This window comes from Cetorhinus maximus, chromosome 17, assembly GCF_964194155.1.
Source record: "Cetorhinus maximus chromosome 17, sCetMax3.hap1.1, whole genome shotgun sequence".
NCBI classification, from domain to species: Eukaryota; Metazoa; Chordata; class Chondrichthyes; order Lamniformes; family Cetorhinidae; genus Cetorhinus; species Cetorhinus maximus.
This window is the reverse complement of record NC_135895.1, coordinates 104,975,097-104,992,059: the sequence shown is the minus strand read 5'-3', so window position 1 is coordinate 104,992,059 and position 16,963 is coordinate 104,975,097. Positions and strand designations below refer to the sequence as shown.

Genomic DNA, 16,963 nt, shown 5'->3' with positions numbered 1-16,963 from the left:
GTCTCCATGTATCAGCGTTGTAAATATACTTGTGACGATTCCCTCTTATTTTTGCTTGAAATGTACAATTTCAGTAGAATTAAAATTTGTTTACAATGTTATTGGAAATATAAGACGGGTCAAATCTTCCCATTACACTCCCAATTCATCAACATCTCACTTTTATGATAGAATAATACAGCACAGAAGGTGGTCATTTGACCCACTGAGAATCTGCTGGCTCTTTTAAGAGCAATCCACTTCCCCGCTTTCTCCCCAGATATCTGTAATTTTGTTTTCTCCTTCAAGTATTTATCTAATTCCCCCTGAAGAAGAGTCATATGGACTCGAAACGTTAACTCTGTCTTTCTCTACACAGATGCTGCCAGACCTGCTGAGTTTTTCCAGCATTTTTTGGCTTTGTTTCAGATTTCCAGCATCCGCAGCATTTTGCCCTTCCCTTTTGAATCTGCATCCATCAGCCTATCAGGCAGTGCATTCCAGATCGCAACCACTCATTGTTTCAAAAACATGCTTTTTCTCAGATCAGCTTTAGCCAATCGTCTTAAATTTGTGTCCTCTGGTTGTTCAAAAGTTTCTCTTAATTTAATCCATCCAGACACTTCATGATTGTAAACACCTCTATCAAATCATCTCTTAGCCTTCTCTCCGGTCTATTCACATAACTGGAACCATTCTAGTAAATCTCTTCAGCACTCTCTCCAAAGCCTTCACATCCCTTCCTAAAGCGTGGTGCCCAGCATTGAACAGGATACTCCAGCTGGGGTCAAACTAGCATTTTACATAGGTTTCGCACAATTTCCTGTCTTTTGTTCTCTTTGCCTTTATTCAAGACCCAGGATCCCATATGATTTATGAACTTCTGTTAACCAGTTCTGCCTCCTTCAAAGATTTGTACCCAAACAATCCCAGCTCTCTCTCTCCTTGCACCTCCTGTAAAACTGTACCACTTGGCTTGTGTCTCCCCTCATTCTTCCCATCAAAATGTATCACATCGCACTTTGCTGCATTGAATTTTGTCTGCCATTTATCTGTACATGCCACCAGCCTGTCTATGACCTCTTGAAGTTTATTACTATCCTCCTCACAGTATAACACACCTCCATGTTTTTAACATTCTTACCTGTGTTCAAATCCCTCTATATCTGGAACCTTCTCCTATAACCCTAACACCTTCCAAGAACTTTGCTTTCCTCCAGCTTTGGGCTCTTATGCATCCCCACTTCCTTCGTCCCACTATTGGCATCTGTGCCTTCAAGCATCTAGTCCCTAAAGTCAGGAATTCCCTTCCTAAATCTAAGTGCCTCTCCTCCCCTCTCTTTTGAAAGACACACATGAAAACACACAGCTTTTAACCATCTACCTTAATATCTCATTCTTTGGGCTGGAGTCAATTTTTTGTTAGATAATGCTCCCACGAAGCATCTTGGGACATTTTCCTGCATTTAAAGGTGCTATAAAAATGCAAGTTGTTGTATGTTAATATTGGCACTAACAGACAGGCAGAATACCGGAGAGAATGTAAGAAAATCTTCCTGCTATGTTTACTTCGGGTTTAATTTTAGTGCATGAAAACAGGTGGATTGGGTTTGGGATAGATGTTAAATTATTAAAATCTGAAACCCAATCCAGTTCACCCACCTCCGGGTTTGACGGGGGTTGGACAAGAGCCAGCCAGCCAACCCGCTGCCAAAAGGATTGGCAATTTAAATATGTTAATAAGGCTGGCAGCTTCTGACTGAACCTGATTTGCAGCTTTAACAGTGGGCTCTGGGGAACCCAGCAGCTAAAGTGAGGCAAACACAACTTTAGGGAGAAGGCAAGTGACATCACAGTGCGGCTTGTGGGCCTGGGTCAGAAGTGATTCTTCCCTGGCCTCTAGGGAACCATGCAGTCCCCCCCCAAAAAATGCCCCCCTTGGATTGGGGACCACACCCAGGTTGGAGGTCAGACCTCTCTGTTCCTGTGGCCTGTTCGAACCTGACTGGAAGCCAGGCCATTGGTTCAGGCGATAAGAGGCACATTGTGAAGCAAAATCCCCACAGCAGGGCAGGGAACCCAGGCTTCTGGATTTCCAACCTGAAACTCTGCCCACGCCTCTCCCACTGGGCTGACACAGCTGGTCTGAGGTGGAGTGTTTTCAATATCCACAGCAGGTTCCTTGTACTGTTGGTTTAAAATCCTTTGGCTCGATCTTGTGCCTGTTAGGAAGCAAGGCTGTGCAAGATACAGCAGGTGACCACGGCATGGGACACTCGATGAGGTCAGTGTTGAAGGAGCCCCCAGGATTATCCAGGCATCTGAATCATTGTGTCAGCCATGGCTCAATTGGTATTACTCTCACCTCCGAGTCAGAAGATAGTGGGTTCAGGTTCCTCTCCAGAACTTGAGCAGGAAAATCTAGGCTGGCACTAATGAAACATGACAGGAATGCTACACTGTTGCAGGTGCTGTCTTTCGGATGAGACATTAAACCATCTTCCCTCAGGTGGATGTAAGAAATCCCATGGTACTATTTTGAAGGCAAGCAGGGGAGTTGAACCTCTCCTGGTTGCTGTTGACCCCTCAATCAACAGCTCAAAATCAGATTATCTGGTCATTCTCATGTTGCTATTTGTGGGTGCTTGCTGTACACAAATTGGCTGCAGCATTTCCTATATTACAACAGTGTACACTTCATAAGCACGTCATTGGCTGTAAAGTGCTTTGAAACATCCAGTGGTCATGAAAGGTACTATATAAATGCAGGTCTTTTTTTACGCCAGTATCTTTCCCTATTACTCCAGAGCAATCTCCTGGTAATCAATGCTGGGGCCATTGGCATTGTATTGACCTGATTCAGTTCCAGTATGCTCCCCTTTATGCTGTGCCCTTCTCCACACCCCCCACCTCCTTTGGCCATAATTGGTAGCTCCAGCTCCCTTTCCCCCAGTGAACCATTCATGCTTGGTAATGATTTGAGTACAAATTGAAGTTGTTCAAACTATGGCCTCGGGGTGAGTTGGGGGTGGGGGCACTTAAATGAGTCTGTTCAGTCTCCATTTTCACCTTGTTTTTACCACTGCATCCAAACAAGTGTAAGGCGCTATAATCGTTCCCTGTGAACATGGTCAAATGAAACATTTTGCCCTCGTGCCTATTTGCATCCCTTGGTGTCTTAAGTCAGTAGCATGTGCTTGTGTGTAGTTCTGCTTTCACTAGACCCCTGGAATTTCACTATGTCACTTAACATTAGTCCTAATCTTGCTCTTAAGATGTAATAGGCCTCCTGTGGGCAAACAACTTTTGGAATACAGCCTGTAAATGCCAGCACGCAAGGTCCAGATGCTTTTGTTCCTCTGCCCAGTACAAACCAAGGACAAATGGTGTTTTTGAAAGTTACTCAATTTTCCCCTGATTTTAAAATGTACAGTGTGTGTGATCATTTTATACTTTCACAAATCTAATCCCCATGCACGAGATATCATGGGATAGATTTTAACTATTGAGCTGCTAATTTGCACCACATAAGTGCCAAGCAATGACCATCTACAAGAGAGAATCTTAACTTTTGCCCCTTGACATTCAATGGCATTAGCATTGCTGAATCCCCCACTATCAACATCCTGAGGGTTACCATTGACCAGAAACTGAACTGGACTAGCCAAAAAAATACTGTGGCTACAAGAGCAGGTCAGAGACTAGGAATCTTGCAGCGAGTAACACACCTCCTGACTCACCAAAGCCTATCCACCATCTACAAGGCACAAGTCAGGAGTGTGATAGAATACTCTTCACTTATCTGGATCAGTGCAGCTCCCACAACACTCGAGAAGCTTGACACCATCCAGGACAAAGCAGCCTGCTTGATTGGCACCCCACCACAACCTTAAACATTCACTCCCTCCACCACAGATGTACAGCGGCAACAGTGTGTACCATCTACAAGATTCACTGCAACAACTCACCAAGGCCCCTTCAACAGCACCTTACAAACCCATGACTTCTGCCACCTAGAAGGACATGGGAACACCACCAACTGCAAGTTCCCCTCCAAGTCACACACCACCCTGACTTGGAATTATATCGCCATTCCTTCACTGTCACTGGATCAAAATCCTGGAACTCCCTCCCTAACAGCACCGTGGTGTACCTACACCGCAGGGACTGCAGGGGTTCACAAAGATTGCTCACCACCTTCTCGAGGACAATTAGGGATAGGCAATAAAAATGCTGGCCTAGCCAGTGACTCCTCTGCCCAGTACAAACCAAGGACAAATGGTGTTTTTGAAAGTTACTCAATTATCCCCTGATTTTAAAATGTACAGTGTGTGTGATCTTTTTATACTTTCACAAATCTAACCCCCATGCATGAGATATCATGGGATATTTTTTAACTATTGAGCTGCTAATTTGCACCACACAAATGCCAGTGAAAGAATATATGTTTAAAAATTGGTGGAAAGTGCCATCCTGCTGCCCAATTGGTAATGGCAAGAGGCCGGGTCAATGTTAACAAATACACTGGGCACCAAACAGGTAGCCTGGCTGATACAGCTGGATTGGGTGGGTGAGCAGGGTGGGGAGGGGAGTTGGCAATGATCAGGTAAAAGAGCAAAGCCCAGGGTGGCAGTGGCCTGCATTATTCTTGTGGGGCCTGAGGAGGACTCCTGCTCCTCCAGGGGTCCCCCCAGCTATAATATAAGACTTAAAGGGCTTCCATTGTGCCAGGCTTCACCTGAGTGGAATAGCCACAGTTGACTTTCCATCCAGTAGGTAGTTAAAATTGGTGTGTTATGTATATTTTTATATTCATTTACGGGATGTGGACATCACTGGCTAGGCCAGAATTTATTGCCATCCCTAACTGACCTTGAGAAGGTAGTGGTGAGCTGCCTTCTTGAACCGCTGCAGTCCATGTGGTGTAGGCACACCTACAGTCCTGTTAGGGAGAGAGTTCCAGGATTTTGCTCCAATGACAATGAAGGAGCAGCGATATATTTCCAAGTCAGGATGGTGAGTGACTTGGAGGGGAACTTCCAGGTAGTGGTGACCTTGTTCTTCTGCTGCCCTTGTCCTTCTAGACGGGAGTGGTCGTGGATTTGGAAGGCACTGTCTAAGGAGTCTTGGTGAGTTTCTGTAGTGCATCTTGTAGATGGTACACACTGCTGCTACTGCTCGTCGGTGGGGGAGAGAGTGAATGTTTGTGGATGGGGCGCAAATCAATCAGGCTGCTTTGTCCTGGATGGTGTCAAACTTCTTGAGTGTTGTTGGAGCTGCACTTATCCAGGCAAGTGGAAGAGTAATCTATCACACTCCTGACTTGTGCCTTGTAGATGTTGGACAGGCTTTGGGGAGTTAGGAGGTGAGTTACTCACCACAGGATTCCGAGCCTCTGACCTGCTCTTGTAGCTACAGTATTTATATGGCTAGTTCAGTTCAGCTTCTGGTTAAAGGTAATGCCCAGGATGTTGATAGTGGGACATTCAGCGATGGTAATGCTATTGAAGGTCAAGGAGTGATAGTTAGATTCTCTCTTGTTGGGGATGGCAATTGCCTGACACTTGTGTGCCGTGAACGTTACTTGCCACTTGTCAGCCCAAGCCTGGAAATTATCCAGGTCTTGTTGCATTTGGACATGGACTGCTTCAGTATCTGAGGAGTCGCGAATGGTGCTGAACATTGTGCAATCATCAGCGAACATCCCCATTTCTGACCTGATGATGGAAGGAAGGTCATTAATGGTTGAGGATGGTTGGGCCTAGGACACAATCCTGAGGAACTCCTGCAGTGATGTCCTGGAGCTGAGATAATTGACTTCCAACAACCACAACGATCTTTCTTTGTGCTAGGTATGATTCCAACCAGCAGAGAGTTTTTCCCCAAATTCCCATTGACTCCAGTTTTCCTAGGGCTCCTTGATGCCACACTCGGTGAATTGTTGCCTTGATGCTAAGGGTAGTCACTGACACCTCACCTTGGGAGTTCAGCTCTTTTGTCCATTTTTGAACCAAGGCTGTAATGAGGTCAGAAGCTGAGTGACCCTGGCGGAACCCAAACTGAGTGTCAGTGAGCAGGTTATTGCTAAGCAAGTTTTGCTTGATAGCACTGTTGATGACCCTTTCCATTAGTTTACAGATGATCGAGAGTAGACTGATGGGGCAGTAATTGGCCGGGTTCAATTTGTCCTGCTTTTTGTTTATAGGACATACCTGGACAATGTTCCACATAGCCGGATAGATGCTAGTGTTGTAGCTGTACTAGAACAGCTTGGTTAGGGGTACGGCAAGTTCTGGAGCACAGGTCTTCAGTACTATTGCCGGAATGTTGTCAGGACCCATAGCCTTTGCAGTATCCAGTGCCTTCAGCCGTTTCTTGATATCACGTGGGGTGAATCAAATTGGCTGAAGACTGGCATCTGTGATGCTGGGGAACCTCTGGAGGAGGCCAAGATGGATCATCCACTCGGCATTTGGCTGAAGATTGTAGCAAATGCTTCAGCATTATCTTTTGCACTGATGTGCTGGGCTCCTCCATCATTGAGGATGGGGAAGTTTGTGGAGCCTCCTCCTCCAGTGAGTTGTTTAATTGGCCACCACCATTCATGACTGGGTGTGACAGGACTGCAGAGTTTAGACCTGATCTGTTAGCTGTGGGATCACTTAGCTCTGCCTATCACTTGCTGCTTATGCTGTTTGGCACGCAAGTATTCCAACATTGTAGCTTCCAGATTGACACCTCATTTTTAAGTATGCCTGGTGCTGCTCCTGGCATGCCCTCCTGCACTCTTCATTGAACCAGGGCTGAACCCCTGGCTTGGTGGTAATGGTAAAGTGGGAGATATGCCAGGCCATGAGGTTACAGACTGTGGTTGAGTACAATTCTGCTGCTGCTGATGGCCCACAGCGCCTCATGGATGCCTAGTCTTGAGTTTCCAGGTCTGTTCAAAATCTATCCCATTTAGCACGGTGGTAGTGCCACACAACATGATGGAGAGTATCCTCAACGTGAAGACGGGACCTCACCTGCACAAGGACTGTGCAGTGGTCACTTCTGCTGATACTGTCATGGACAGATGCATCTGCAGCAGGCAGGTTGGTGAGGATGAGGTCAAGTATGTTTTGCCCTCTTGTTGGTTCCCACACCACCTGCCACAGGCCAGTCTAGCAGCTATGTCCGTTAGGGCTCAGTCAGCCTAGGTCAATGCTGGGGGGTGGTCTGTCAGGTTTTGTTCTTTCTTATTGGCTTTGTCTTGGTTTGATACAACTGAGTGGCTTGCTAGACCATTTCAGAGGGCATTTAAGAGTCAACCACATTACTGCAGGCCAGGTGAGGAGAAGATGCCCTAAATGGCATTGGTGAACCAGATGGGTTTTTACAATAATTGGCAATGGTTTCATGGTTATCATTAGACTTTTAATTTCAGATTTTTATTGAATTCACATTTCACCATCTGCCATAGTGAGATTCGAACCCACAGAGAATTACCCTGGGTCTCTGGATAACCAGTCCAGTGATAATACCACTACGCCACCGCCACCCTATTAAATGAGGATGTCAGGGGACCCTGACCTGCATAGCTGATTAACCAGGTGTCCTCCTGATTCACCTACCCAGTGGAAGCTTGGATTGAAGTGGGAGAAATGGGCAGCAGGTCTGTCAGCACTACTGTAATTCAGCTGCCACCCGTTTCCGCTCAGTGGAGGGACTCAAATCAAATCCAACATTCCTGGCAACATTGGGAGCTTACACCGTATACCTGTTCTCATCAGACACACATGCTCACCATGCCCATTTCTGTACTTGTGTGCACGCACTGGTTGACATTGATTTGTATATACACGTCGATATCTCAGTGTGAAAGCTGGTACATAAGGCACTAACTAAATAGGGGAAGTGCACTGTACATTCTCCAAATTGAAAGCACAGTGGATGCAAAATGGTTCCTCCATTTAATCAGCCGCTTCGGAATTTAGTTATGATTCCAGATTACATGGGGGAGTTGGTGATGTTGCTGAACTTGTAATCTGGAGATCTAGCCTAATGTCCTGGGGACACAGATTCAAACCCCGCCTTGGCAGCGGAATTTAAATTCAGTTAATGAATCTAGGATGTAAAGCTAGTCTCAGTCATGGTGACCATGACAACTATCATCAACTGTAAAAACCCATCTGGCTCACTCATGTCCCTTTAGGAAAAGAACCCTCCTGTCCTTATTTGGTCTGGCCTACATGTGATTCCCGACACACAGCAATGTGTTTGACTCTGAACTGTCCTCTGAAATGGCTTAGCAAGCCACTCAGTTCAACGGCAATTGGAGATGGGCAAAGATGCTGGCCTTGCCAGTGATGCATACATCCCATGAAACAATAAGTAAAAACAAAAACGATTTCAGTAGAGACTTTGAGATGCCAGTTTCTCTGTTAAATAACCGACAAGATTTTGTTCTGAAGACGATCAGAATTTAAAGCGAAACAACACCTAGTTATTGTAGTGTCAAATGTTTCCGGTTGGTTTAAACACTTGACCCAATAGACACTGGCAACCCAATTATTTTGAGGACTGTTGGAAAAGAACTTGGTGTTTCTGAAGAGAATCAGAAAGAATCAGGCTCTTCTAAAGATTAATTTAGTAAGATGTACATGATTATGTTATGATATCAGACTAATAAAAAGAAATGATACTTTTGGAAAACGAATGGGGCTTGGTATTTGAGTGGATTCTATCAGCCTGCAACAGCCTGTACCGTTCTAACAACTTCTTTGAAAAGTACATTCTTTATTTTTGTGTGAAGTTGTATTATTCCTCTTGGTCTTTGAGGATTGGTTTTAACCTGTTGGCTTTGCACAAGCGGAAAAGTGAAGACACTCCTGTGACAATGGGGTGGACAATCAAACCTTCTCGGGATTGGCAAAAAATAACAACTCAAGACAGGGGCTGAAAATCTACAATTAAAACAGAAAGCTGCTGGATACATTGGGCAGATCAGACAGCGTCTATCCCTAAGTTCTGGTGAAGGGTTACGACCTCAAAGTTGGTTAATTCTGTTTCTCTCCCCACCGATTCTGCCAGACCTGCTGAGTACTTCCTGCATTTTCTGTTTTTATTTCAGAGTTCCTTAATCTGCAGTATTTTGTTTTTGTACAGAAGGAAACTAAGGGTTCATGATTTGAGTTAATCACCTTTAGTCAGTACTTCTGAGATTGGTTTAAGTCCCCAGGAGACAAGTTACATCAACAGTTGTGTGGTGTTTCTTGGCAACTGCAGCACAGTTCCTCAAAAAGGAACGAGGGCTAAAACTATTGCATGGCATTTAGCAACCCTTGCAATTTTGGACCACATCCCTGGTCTCAATTGTTTATAAAATAAGCCTCTGATGATCTCTGCTTTTAACCTTTATGATGTGAGACTTTGTGTAGCCTGCAATCATCCTAACCGGCTTTCTTTACTCTCATTCCTCACAGGATATTCTATGTGTCTCATGACTCCCAAGACCTCAAGATCTTCAGTTACATTGCCAGGGATGGTTCCAGCAACATTTTCAGATGCAATGTCTTCAAATCTAAAAAGAAGGTAACAGTTCATAGAATATGTACTTTAGAACTTGCTTAGCTTTACATTTAATGTACAGCACAAAAACAGGCCATTCAGTCCATGCTGATGTTTATGTTCCACCCAAGCCTCCTTCCCCTTACAACATCCCATCCTATCAGCATAACATTATACTTTCTCCCTCATGTGTTTATCTGGTTTTCCTTTAAATGTATCTATGCTATTCACCTCAACCATTCCATGTTGTAGTGTGTTCCACAGTCTAACCACTCTCTGGGTAAAGAAGTTTCTCCCAAATTCACTATTGGATTTATTAGTGATTATCTTATAATTATGGTCCCCAGATGCGATCTTCCCTCAGAAGTGGAAACATCCTCTCTATGTCAACTCTTATCAAACGCTTTCATGATCTTAAATACCTCCATCAGATCATTCTTCAGTTTTCCCTGTTTTAGAGAAAAGTGTTCACCCTGTTCAATCGTATCTTCCTTTTGCTTCTTTATGGGGTATTTTAACTTTATAACCACACCTCTGTTTTGCTCCCCTTCCTCATCCCTTTTGGGGCATGGACAGTCTGTATCTCTGAGGCACTGCATGTGCCCAGCTCCTACACCACTGTCAGTCTTAGTCTCAATTGACTACAAGAGACATACCAAGAGCAGCCCAGGAAGAGAGTTCCATGTTTTTCTGCTAGTTTTTCTTCTTCCCATTCTGCCTCCACCTGATCCTCGAGAGTTATCCCCGACCTCCACTCAGTGGCTGTATTGAGAACACATTTCGGCAGGAAGATCAAACCTTTATCATTGTGGTGCCAACATTTCAATGTAGTTTCTGAATATATTTCCTTTTTGCTTCTGTACAAAAGGGTTGGGTGGGAGTTCAGGAAAACTGCTCCTCCTCTAAACAACAATCACACATTACAATGGTGACATTACATGACATCACATGGCGAGGTGAGGGTGACTGAGTTGACATCAAGGTAGCATTTGACCATGTGTGACATCTTATAACCTGAGTAAATTTGAACTCCATTCAACTACCTGCCCACTTATCCACTGAATTCAATGATAATAAAAATGGGAAGAGATGTAAAACAGAATATTGCCTGGTTTACACTATTACACAAAGTCAAAACCTAGCCCCTACCCTTCACTGTGAAAGGTTTGTCACTGATTGGCTCGTTCCCTTGTCCATTTGTCCGGTATTGATCTCCCAATTACACTTACAGCAACTGTAAGAACACAAATGCTACATGAACAGATTGTACTGACCTTGTCTGCTCAAATGGACTTTGCATTGTCCAAGGTGGCAGCCTGGCAATGGAGCTCTGTGTTACTGAGCCCAGAATGACAGGAACTGAGGATGATTCGGTGCAACAACTCAGATTGATACCACTTTCTGACTGCCTGGTTGGATAAGCAACTTTGGAACAGTGGCCAATGCCAAGCAACTATACACACCCCTGGGGTTGGCGCAAGAGAGGTGATTCAACATGTACAGTGAGGTTCCAGCTTGTTCTGAATCACAGTGAATGATGGCTTGATGTGACCTGTATAAGAACAGAACAGCTATACGCAGTTCTGGTCACCACATTGTCGGAAGGATGTGATTGCACTGGAGAGGGTGCAGAGGGGATTTACCAGAATGCTGCCTGGGCTGGAGGGTCTGAGCAATGAGGAAAGATTGAATAGGTTGGGGTTATTTTCCTTGGAGCAGTCAAGGCTGAGAGGGGACCCTGTTAGAGGTGTATAAGATTATGAGGGGCATAGATAGGGTGGATAGGAAGGCACTTTTTCCATTAATAGAGGGGTCAATAATAGGGGGCCTAGATTTAAGGTAAGAGGTAGAAGGCTAAGAGGAAGTTGAGGAGAATGTTTTTCGCCCAGAGGGTGGTGGGAATCTGGAACTTACTGCCTGAAAGGATGGTTGAGTCAGAAACTCTCATAACATTTAAGAAGTATTTAGATATTCATTTCTGTTGCCATAGCCTCCAGGGCTATGGGCCAAGTGCTGGAAAATGGGATTAGTGTACTCAGATCTTTGTTCACTGGTGCGGACACAATTGGCCTCCTTCTGTGCTGTAAATATCTATGAGTCTATGGGAAAAATTTTCTCCCCGTCGGTGGGCAAGTGCAGGAGTGGGCACACCTCCGATTGGCGACCCAATTGGGGGCGCGCCGCTATTTTACATGGGCGGGCCAATTAAGGCCTGCCCAGCATGACGTCTGCTCGGAAGCGCTGTGCACTCCCTGTGCGGGCGGGGGGGGACTCCCTCAGCCGGGAGTGTGCTGTTTTGCACATGTGTGCGAAAGAGCGCACAGATCTCCCGAATTAAAGTTTTTAATACAAATGATAAAAAAAATTTTAAAAACAAAAAACTACTGCGGATGCTGGAAATCCAAAACAAAAACAGAATTACCTGGAAAAACTCAGCAGGTCTGGCAGCATCGGCGGAGAAGAAAAGAGTCGACGTTTCGAGTCCTCATGACCCTTCAGCAGAACTGAGTAAAGTTAGGAGAGGGGTGAAATATAAGCTGGTTTAAAGTAGGGGGGCGGAGTTGTGGGGGGTGGAGGTGGTTGTAGGGACAAGCAAGCAGTGATAGGAGCAGTTAATCAAAAGATGTCACAGACAAAGGAACAAAGACGTGTAAAAGGTGGTGATATTATCTAAACGAATGTGCTAATTAAGAATGGATGACAGGACACTCAAGGTACAGCTCTAGTGGGGGTGGGGTGGAAAGACTGACAGGGCATTACAGTTATAGATTTAAAAATAATGGAAATAGGTGTGAAAAGAAAAATCTATATAAATTATTGGAAAAAACAAAAGGGAGGGGGAAGAAACGGAAAGGGGGTGGGGATGGAGGAGGGAGTTCAAGATCTAAAGTTGTTGAATTCAATATTCAGTCCGGAAGGCTGTAAAATACCTAGTCGGAAGATGAGGTGCTGTTCCTCCAGTTTGCGTTGGGCTTCACTGGAACAATGCAGCAAGCCAAGGACAGACATGTGGGCAAGAGAGCAGGGTGGAGTGTTAAAATGGCAAGCGACAGGGAGGTTTGGGTCTTTCTTGAGGACAGACCGCAGGTGTTCTGCAAAGCGGTCGCCCAGTTTGCGTTTGGTCTGTCCAATGTAGAGGAGACCGCATTGGGAGCGACGAATGCAGTAGACTAAGTTAGGGGAAATGCAAGTGAAATGCTGCTTCACTTGAAAGGAGTGTTTGGGCCCTTGGACGGTGAGGAGAGAGGAAGTGAAGGGGCAGGTGTTGCATCTTCTACGTGGGCATGGGGATGTGCAATAGGTGGGGGTTGAGGAGTAGGGGGTGATGGAGGAGTGGACCAGCATGTCCCGGAGAGAACGATCCCTACGGAATGCTGCCAGGGGGGCTGAAGGGAAGATGTGTTTGGTGGTGGCATCATGCTGGAGTTGGCGGAAATGGCGGAGGATGATCCTTTGAATGCGGAGGCTGGTGGGGTGATAAGTGAGGGCAAGGGTGACCCTATCATGTTTCTAGGAGGGAGGAGAAGGCGTGAGGGCAGATGCACGGGAGATGGGCTGGACACTGTTGAGGGCCCTGTCAACGACAGTGGGTGGAAAACCTCGGTTAAGGAAGAAGGAGGACATGTCAGAGGAACTGTTTTTGAAGGTAGCGTCATCAGAACAGATGCAACGGAGGTGAAGGAACTGAGATAATGGGATGGAGTCCTTACAGGAAGCGGGGTGTGAGGAGCTGTAGTCGAGGTAGCTGTGGGAGTCGGTAGGCTTGTAATGGATATTGGTGGACAGTCTATCACCAGAAATTGAGACAGAGAGGTCAAGGAAGGGAAGGGTCAGAGATGGATCATGTGAAAATGATGGAGGGGTGGAGATTGGAAGCAAAATTAATAAATTTTTCCAGGTCCCGACGAGAGCATGAAGCAGCACCGAAGTAATCATCGATGTACCGGAGAAAGAGTTGTGGGAGGGGGCCGGAGTAGGACTGGAACAAGGAATGTTCCACATACCCCATAAAGAGACAGGCATAGCTGGGGCCCATGCGGATACCCATAGCCACACCTTTTATTTGGAGGAAGTGAGAGGAGTTAAAGGAGAAATTGTTCAGTGTGAGAGCAAGTTCAGCCAGATGGAGGAAAGTAGTGGTGAATGGGGATTGTTCGGGCCTCTGTTCAAGGAAGAAGCTAAGGGCCCTCAGACCATCCTGGTGGGGGATGGAGGTGTAGAGGGATTGGACATCCATGGTGAAGAGGAGGCGGTTGGGGCCAGGGAACTGGAAATTGTTGATGTGACGTAAGGTGTCAGAGGAATCACGGATGTAGGTGGGAATGGACTGGACAAGGGGAGCGAGAAGGGAGTCAAGATAACGAAAAATGAGTTCCGTGGGGCAGGAACAGGCTGACACGATCGGTCTGCCGGGACAGTCCTGTTTGTGGATTTTGGGTAGGAGGTAGAAGCGGGCCGTCCGAGGTTAGGCGACTATCAGGTTGGAAGCTGTGGAAGGAAAATCTCCAGAGGAGATGAGGTCAGTGACAGTCCTGGAAACAATGGCTTGATGTTCAGTGGTGGGGTCATGGTCCAGGAAGAAGTAGGAGGAAGTGTCTGTGAGTTGACGCTCAGCCTCCGCGAGGTAGAGGTCAGTGCGCCAGACAACAACAGCAACACCCTTGTCAGCGGGTTTGATGACAATGTTGGGGTTGGACCTGAGAGAACGGAGTGCAGTAAGTTCAGAGAGAGACACGTTAGAATGGGTGAGAGGAGCAGAGAAATTGAGACGACTAATGTCACGCCGACAGTTCTCAATGAAAAGATCAAGAGAAGGTAAGAATCCAGAGGGAGGGGTCCAGGTAGAGGGAGAATATTGGAGGTGGGTAAAAGGATCCGTTGAACGGGGAGAGGACTCCTGCCCAAAGAAGTGAGCACGGAGACGAAGACGGTGGAAGAAGAGCTCAGCATCGTGCCGAGCCCGAAATTCATTGAGATGAGGGCGTAAGGGTATGAAACTAAGTCCTTTGCTGAGCACTGAACGTTCAGCGTCGGAGAGGGGAATGTCAGGGGGTATAGTGAATACCCGGCCGGGGCTGGGATTGGAAGATGGGGTGGGGGCGGAGGGACAAGCAAGGGTGGAGGGTCCTAGATGGGCGTTGGTGTCGATGAGTTGTTGGAGCTTGCGTTCCTTAGCACTTGAGAGAAAGAGAAAAAGTTTCTTGTTGAGGCGTCGGATGAGACGAAGAATAAAATGAAACTGGGGGCACGCGCAGCTTTGGAAAAGGGTGCGGCGGTGCTGCTGGAGGGAGAGGTCGAGTGTGTTCATATGGCGGCGCATGGCACTGAGTGTGGATCTCAGAATGCGACGGGAACAGCAATCCGAGAAACGTTTTATGTCCCGGAGATACCTGTAATCCTGGGTGGGTTCGAAACAAGAGGGATGGAATTTCAGTTGAAATCCACGTGGGGTAAGTCGGAGACGGAGACAGTCACTGAGAAAGGAAATATGGCTGTGAAAGTGGGTTTTAGTAAACACCTTGTCAAACACCAGGAGAGAAATGGAAAGCAATGAAGGTGAACAAGGCAGAAGAGAGATACGGAAATCCTGTCGGAGTGCAGAGCAGTACTTCTTCAAGGTAGGCGTTTCTTGAAGAGGAGTGGTGGTCAATTAAACACAGAGATAAAAACAAAAAACTACTGCGGATGCTGGAAATCCAAAACAAAAACAGAATTACCTGGAAAAACTCAGCAGGTCTGGCAGCGTCGGTGGAGAAGAAAAGAGTTGACGTTTCGAGTCCTCATGACCCTTCAGCAGAACTGAGTAAAGTTAGGAGAGGGGTGAAATATAAGCTGGTTTAAGGTGGGGGGAGAGAAGTTGGGGTGGGGGTGGTTGTAGGGACAAGTAAGCAGTGATAGGAGCAGATAATCAAAAGATGTCACAGACAAAGGAACAAAGACGTGTTAAAGGTGGTGATGTTATCTAAGAGAATGTGCTAATTAAGAATGGATGGCAGGACACTCAAGGTACAGCTCTAGTGGGGGTGGGGTGGAAAGACTGACAGGGCATTACAGGTATAGATTTAAAAATAATGGAAATAGGTGTGAAAAGAAAAATCTATATAAATTATTGGAAAAAACAAAAGGGAGGGGGAAGAAACGGAAAGGGGGTGGGGATGGAGGAGGGAGTTCAAGATCTAAAGTTGTTGAATTCAATATTCAGTCAATATTCAGTAAATATTCAATATTTATATTCAATATAAAAAAAATTTCCCTGACATGTCCCCTCCTGTGACACTGTCATGTGACATTGTCCATAACTTTGATTGAAAGATTTGATAAAAATTTAAATATCCACATAAAACCTCATCCCGCCCATGGGTGAGGTTTGATGCTTTTTCCGAAGCCTGCCCGGGCTCCCGGCCTGCCCGGCAACCTTAAGGTTGGACAGGCAGGTCCATTAATGACCTTAATTAATTTTTCAATGGCCTCAATAGGCTGTTGACAGGTCAGCGGGTGCACAGCTGACTGGGCTGCGCCCCCACCGACCTGAAAATATGAATGACGCAGAGTGACGTCAGGAGTTCCACCCGATGTCATCCCGCGTCATTTTAAATATCGGCGAGCAGGCCTCACCCTCCGCTCGCCAACCAGAAGATCCTGCCCCATAAGTTTGCTGCTGTGACTAGGCCAGCATTATTTAACAATAAGGGGACAAATCACATATAGCTATTCACGTGCTCAATATAACAGTCTTCATTAGTATCCTAGTCCCAAAGCTTATTAAATGATAGGTGAGAGAAAGAAAGGCTTTACTTATATAGCACCTTTCATGACCTCAGAACGTCCTGAAGTGCTTTATAACTAATGAAGTAGTTTTGAAATGGGGTCACTGTTGTAATGTGGGAAACTCGGCCAACTTCTCCATGCAGTAAGGTCCCATGAGCAATAAGGTGATGACCAGATAAGTATTGATCAAGGGATCAATATTGGCCAGAGCACCAAAGAGAATTCCCTTGCTTTTCTTTTGAAGTGGTTCCATTGAATCTTTTGTATCCACCTGAGCAGGCAGACAGGGACCTTGAGTCAACGTCTCATCTAAAAGGTGACAGTACTCACCACAGCACTTGAGTATCAGCCTAGCTTATCTGCTGAAGCCTCTGGCATGGGATTTGAATCTACAGTCTCCTGACTTGGAGATGAGAGGAGAGTACTACCCACATGTTCACTTCAGCACTATCTTTGGAAATGTGCAGGAGGTTGCCACATGGAACTATTTGGGTCATTTAGAAAGAAATGACTGCAGATTATGATCTTGCTGTCCCTTTCAGTCACAACAGTACCCGAAGTACTCTTGACAGATAGTGGGTTTGGACTCCAGTGTGAAGCAGGAAAACTTTCCTGTATAAATGGGAAATGCAAATTGATTGGAACAGTAACACAGAATATAACAGTA

General features: G+C 45.8%; 1 protein-coding gene across 5 annotated transcripts in view; it reads left to right on the top strand.

Annotated features, from left to right (window-relative positions):
- nos1apa (nitric oxide synthase 1 (neuronal) adaptor protein a) overlaps positions 1 to 16,963 on the top strand; it is a 410,966-nt gene that overhangs the window by 258,527 nt on the left and 135,476 nt on the right. For all 5 annotated transcript variants that reach the window (XM_078561751.1, XM_078561752.1, XM_078561753.1 and 2 more), the window contains one exon: positions 9,444 to 9,552. In XM_078561751.1, the coding sequence (XP_078417877.1) occupies positions 9,444 to 9,552 (109 nt within the window). The remainder of the gene's footprint in view (positions 1 to 9,443; positions 9,553 to 16,963) is intronic.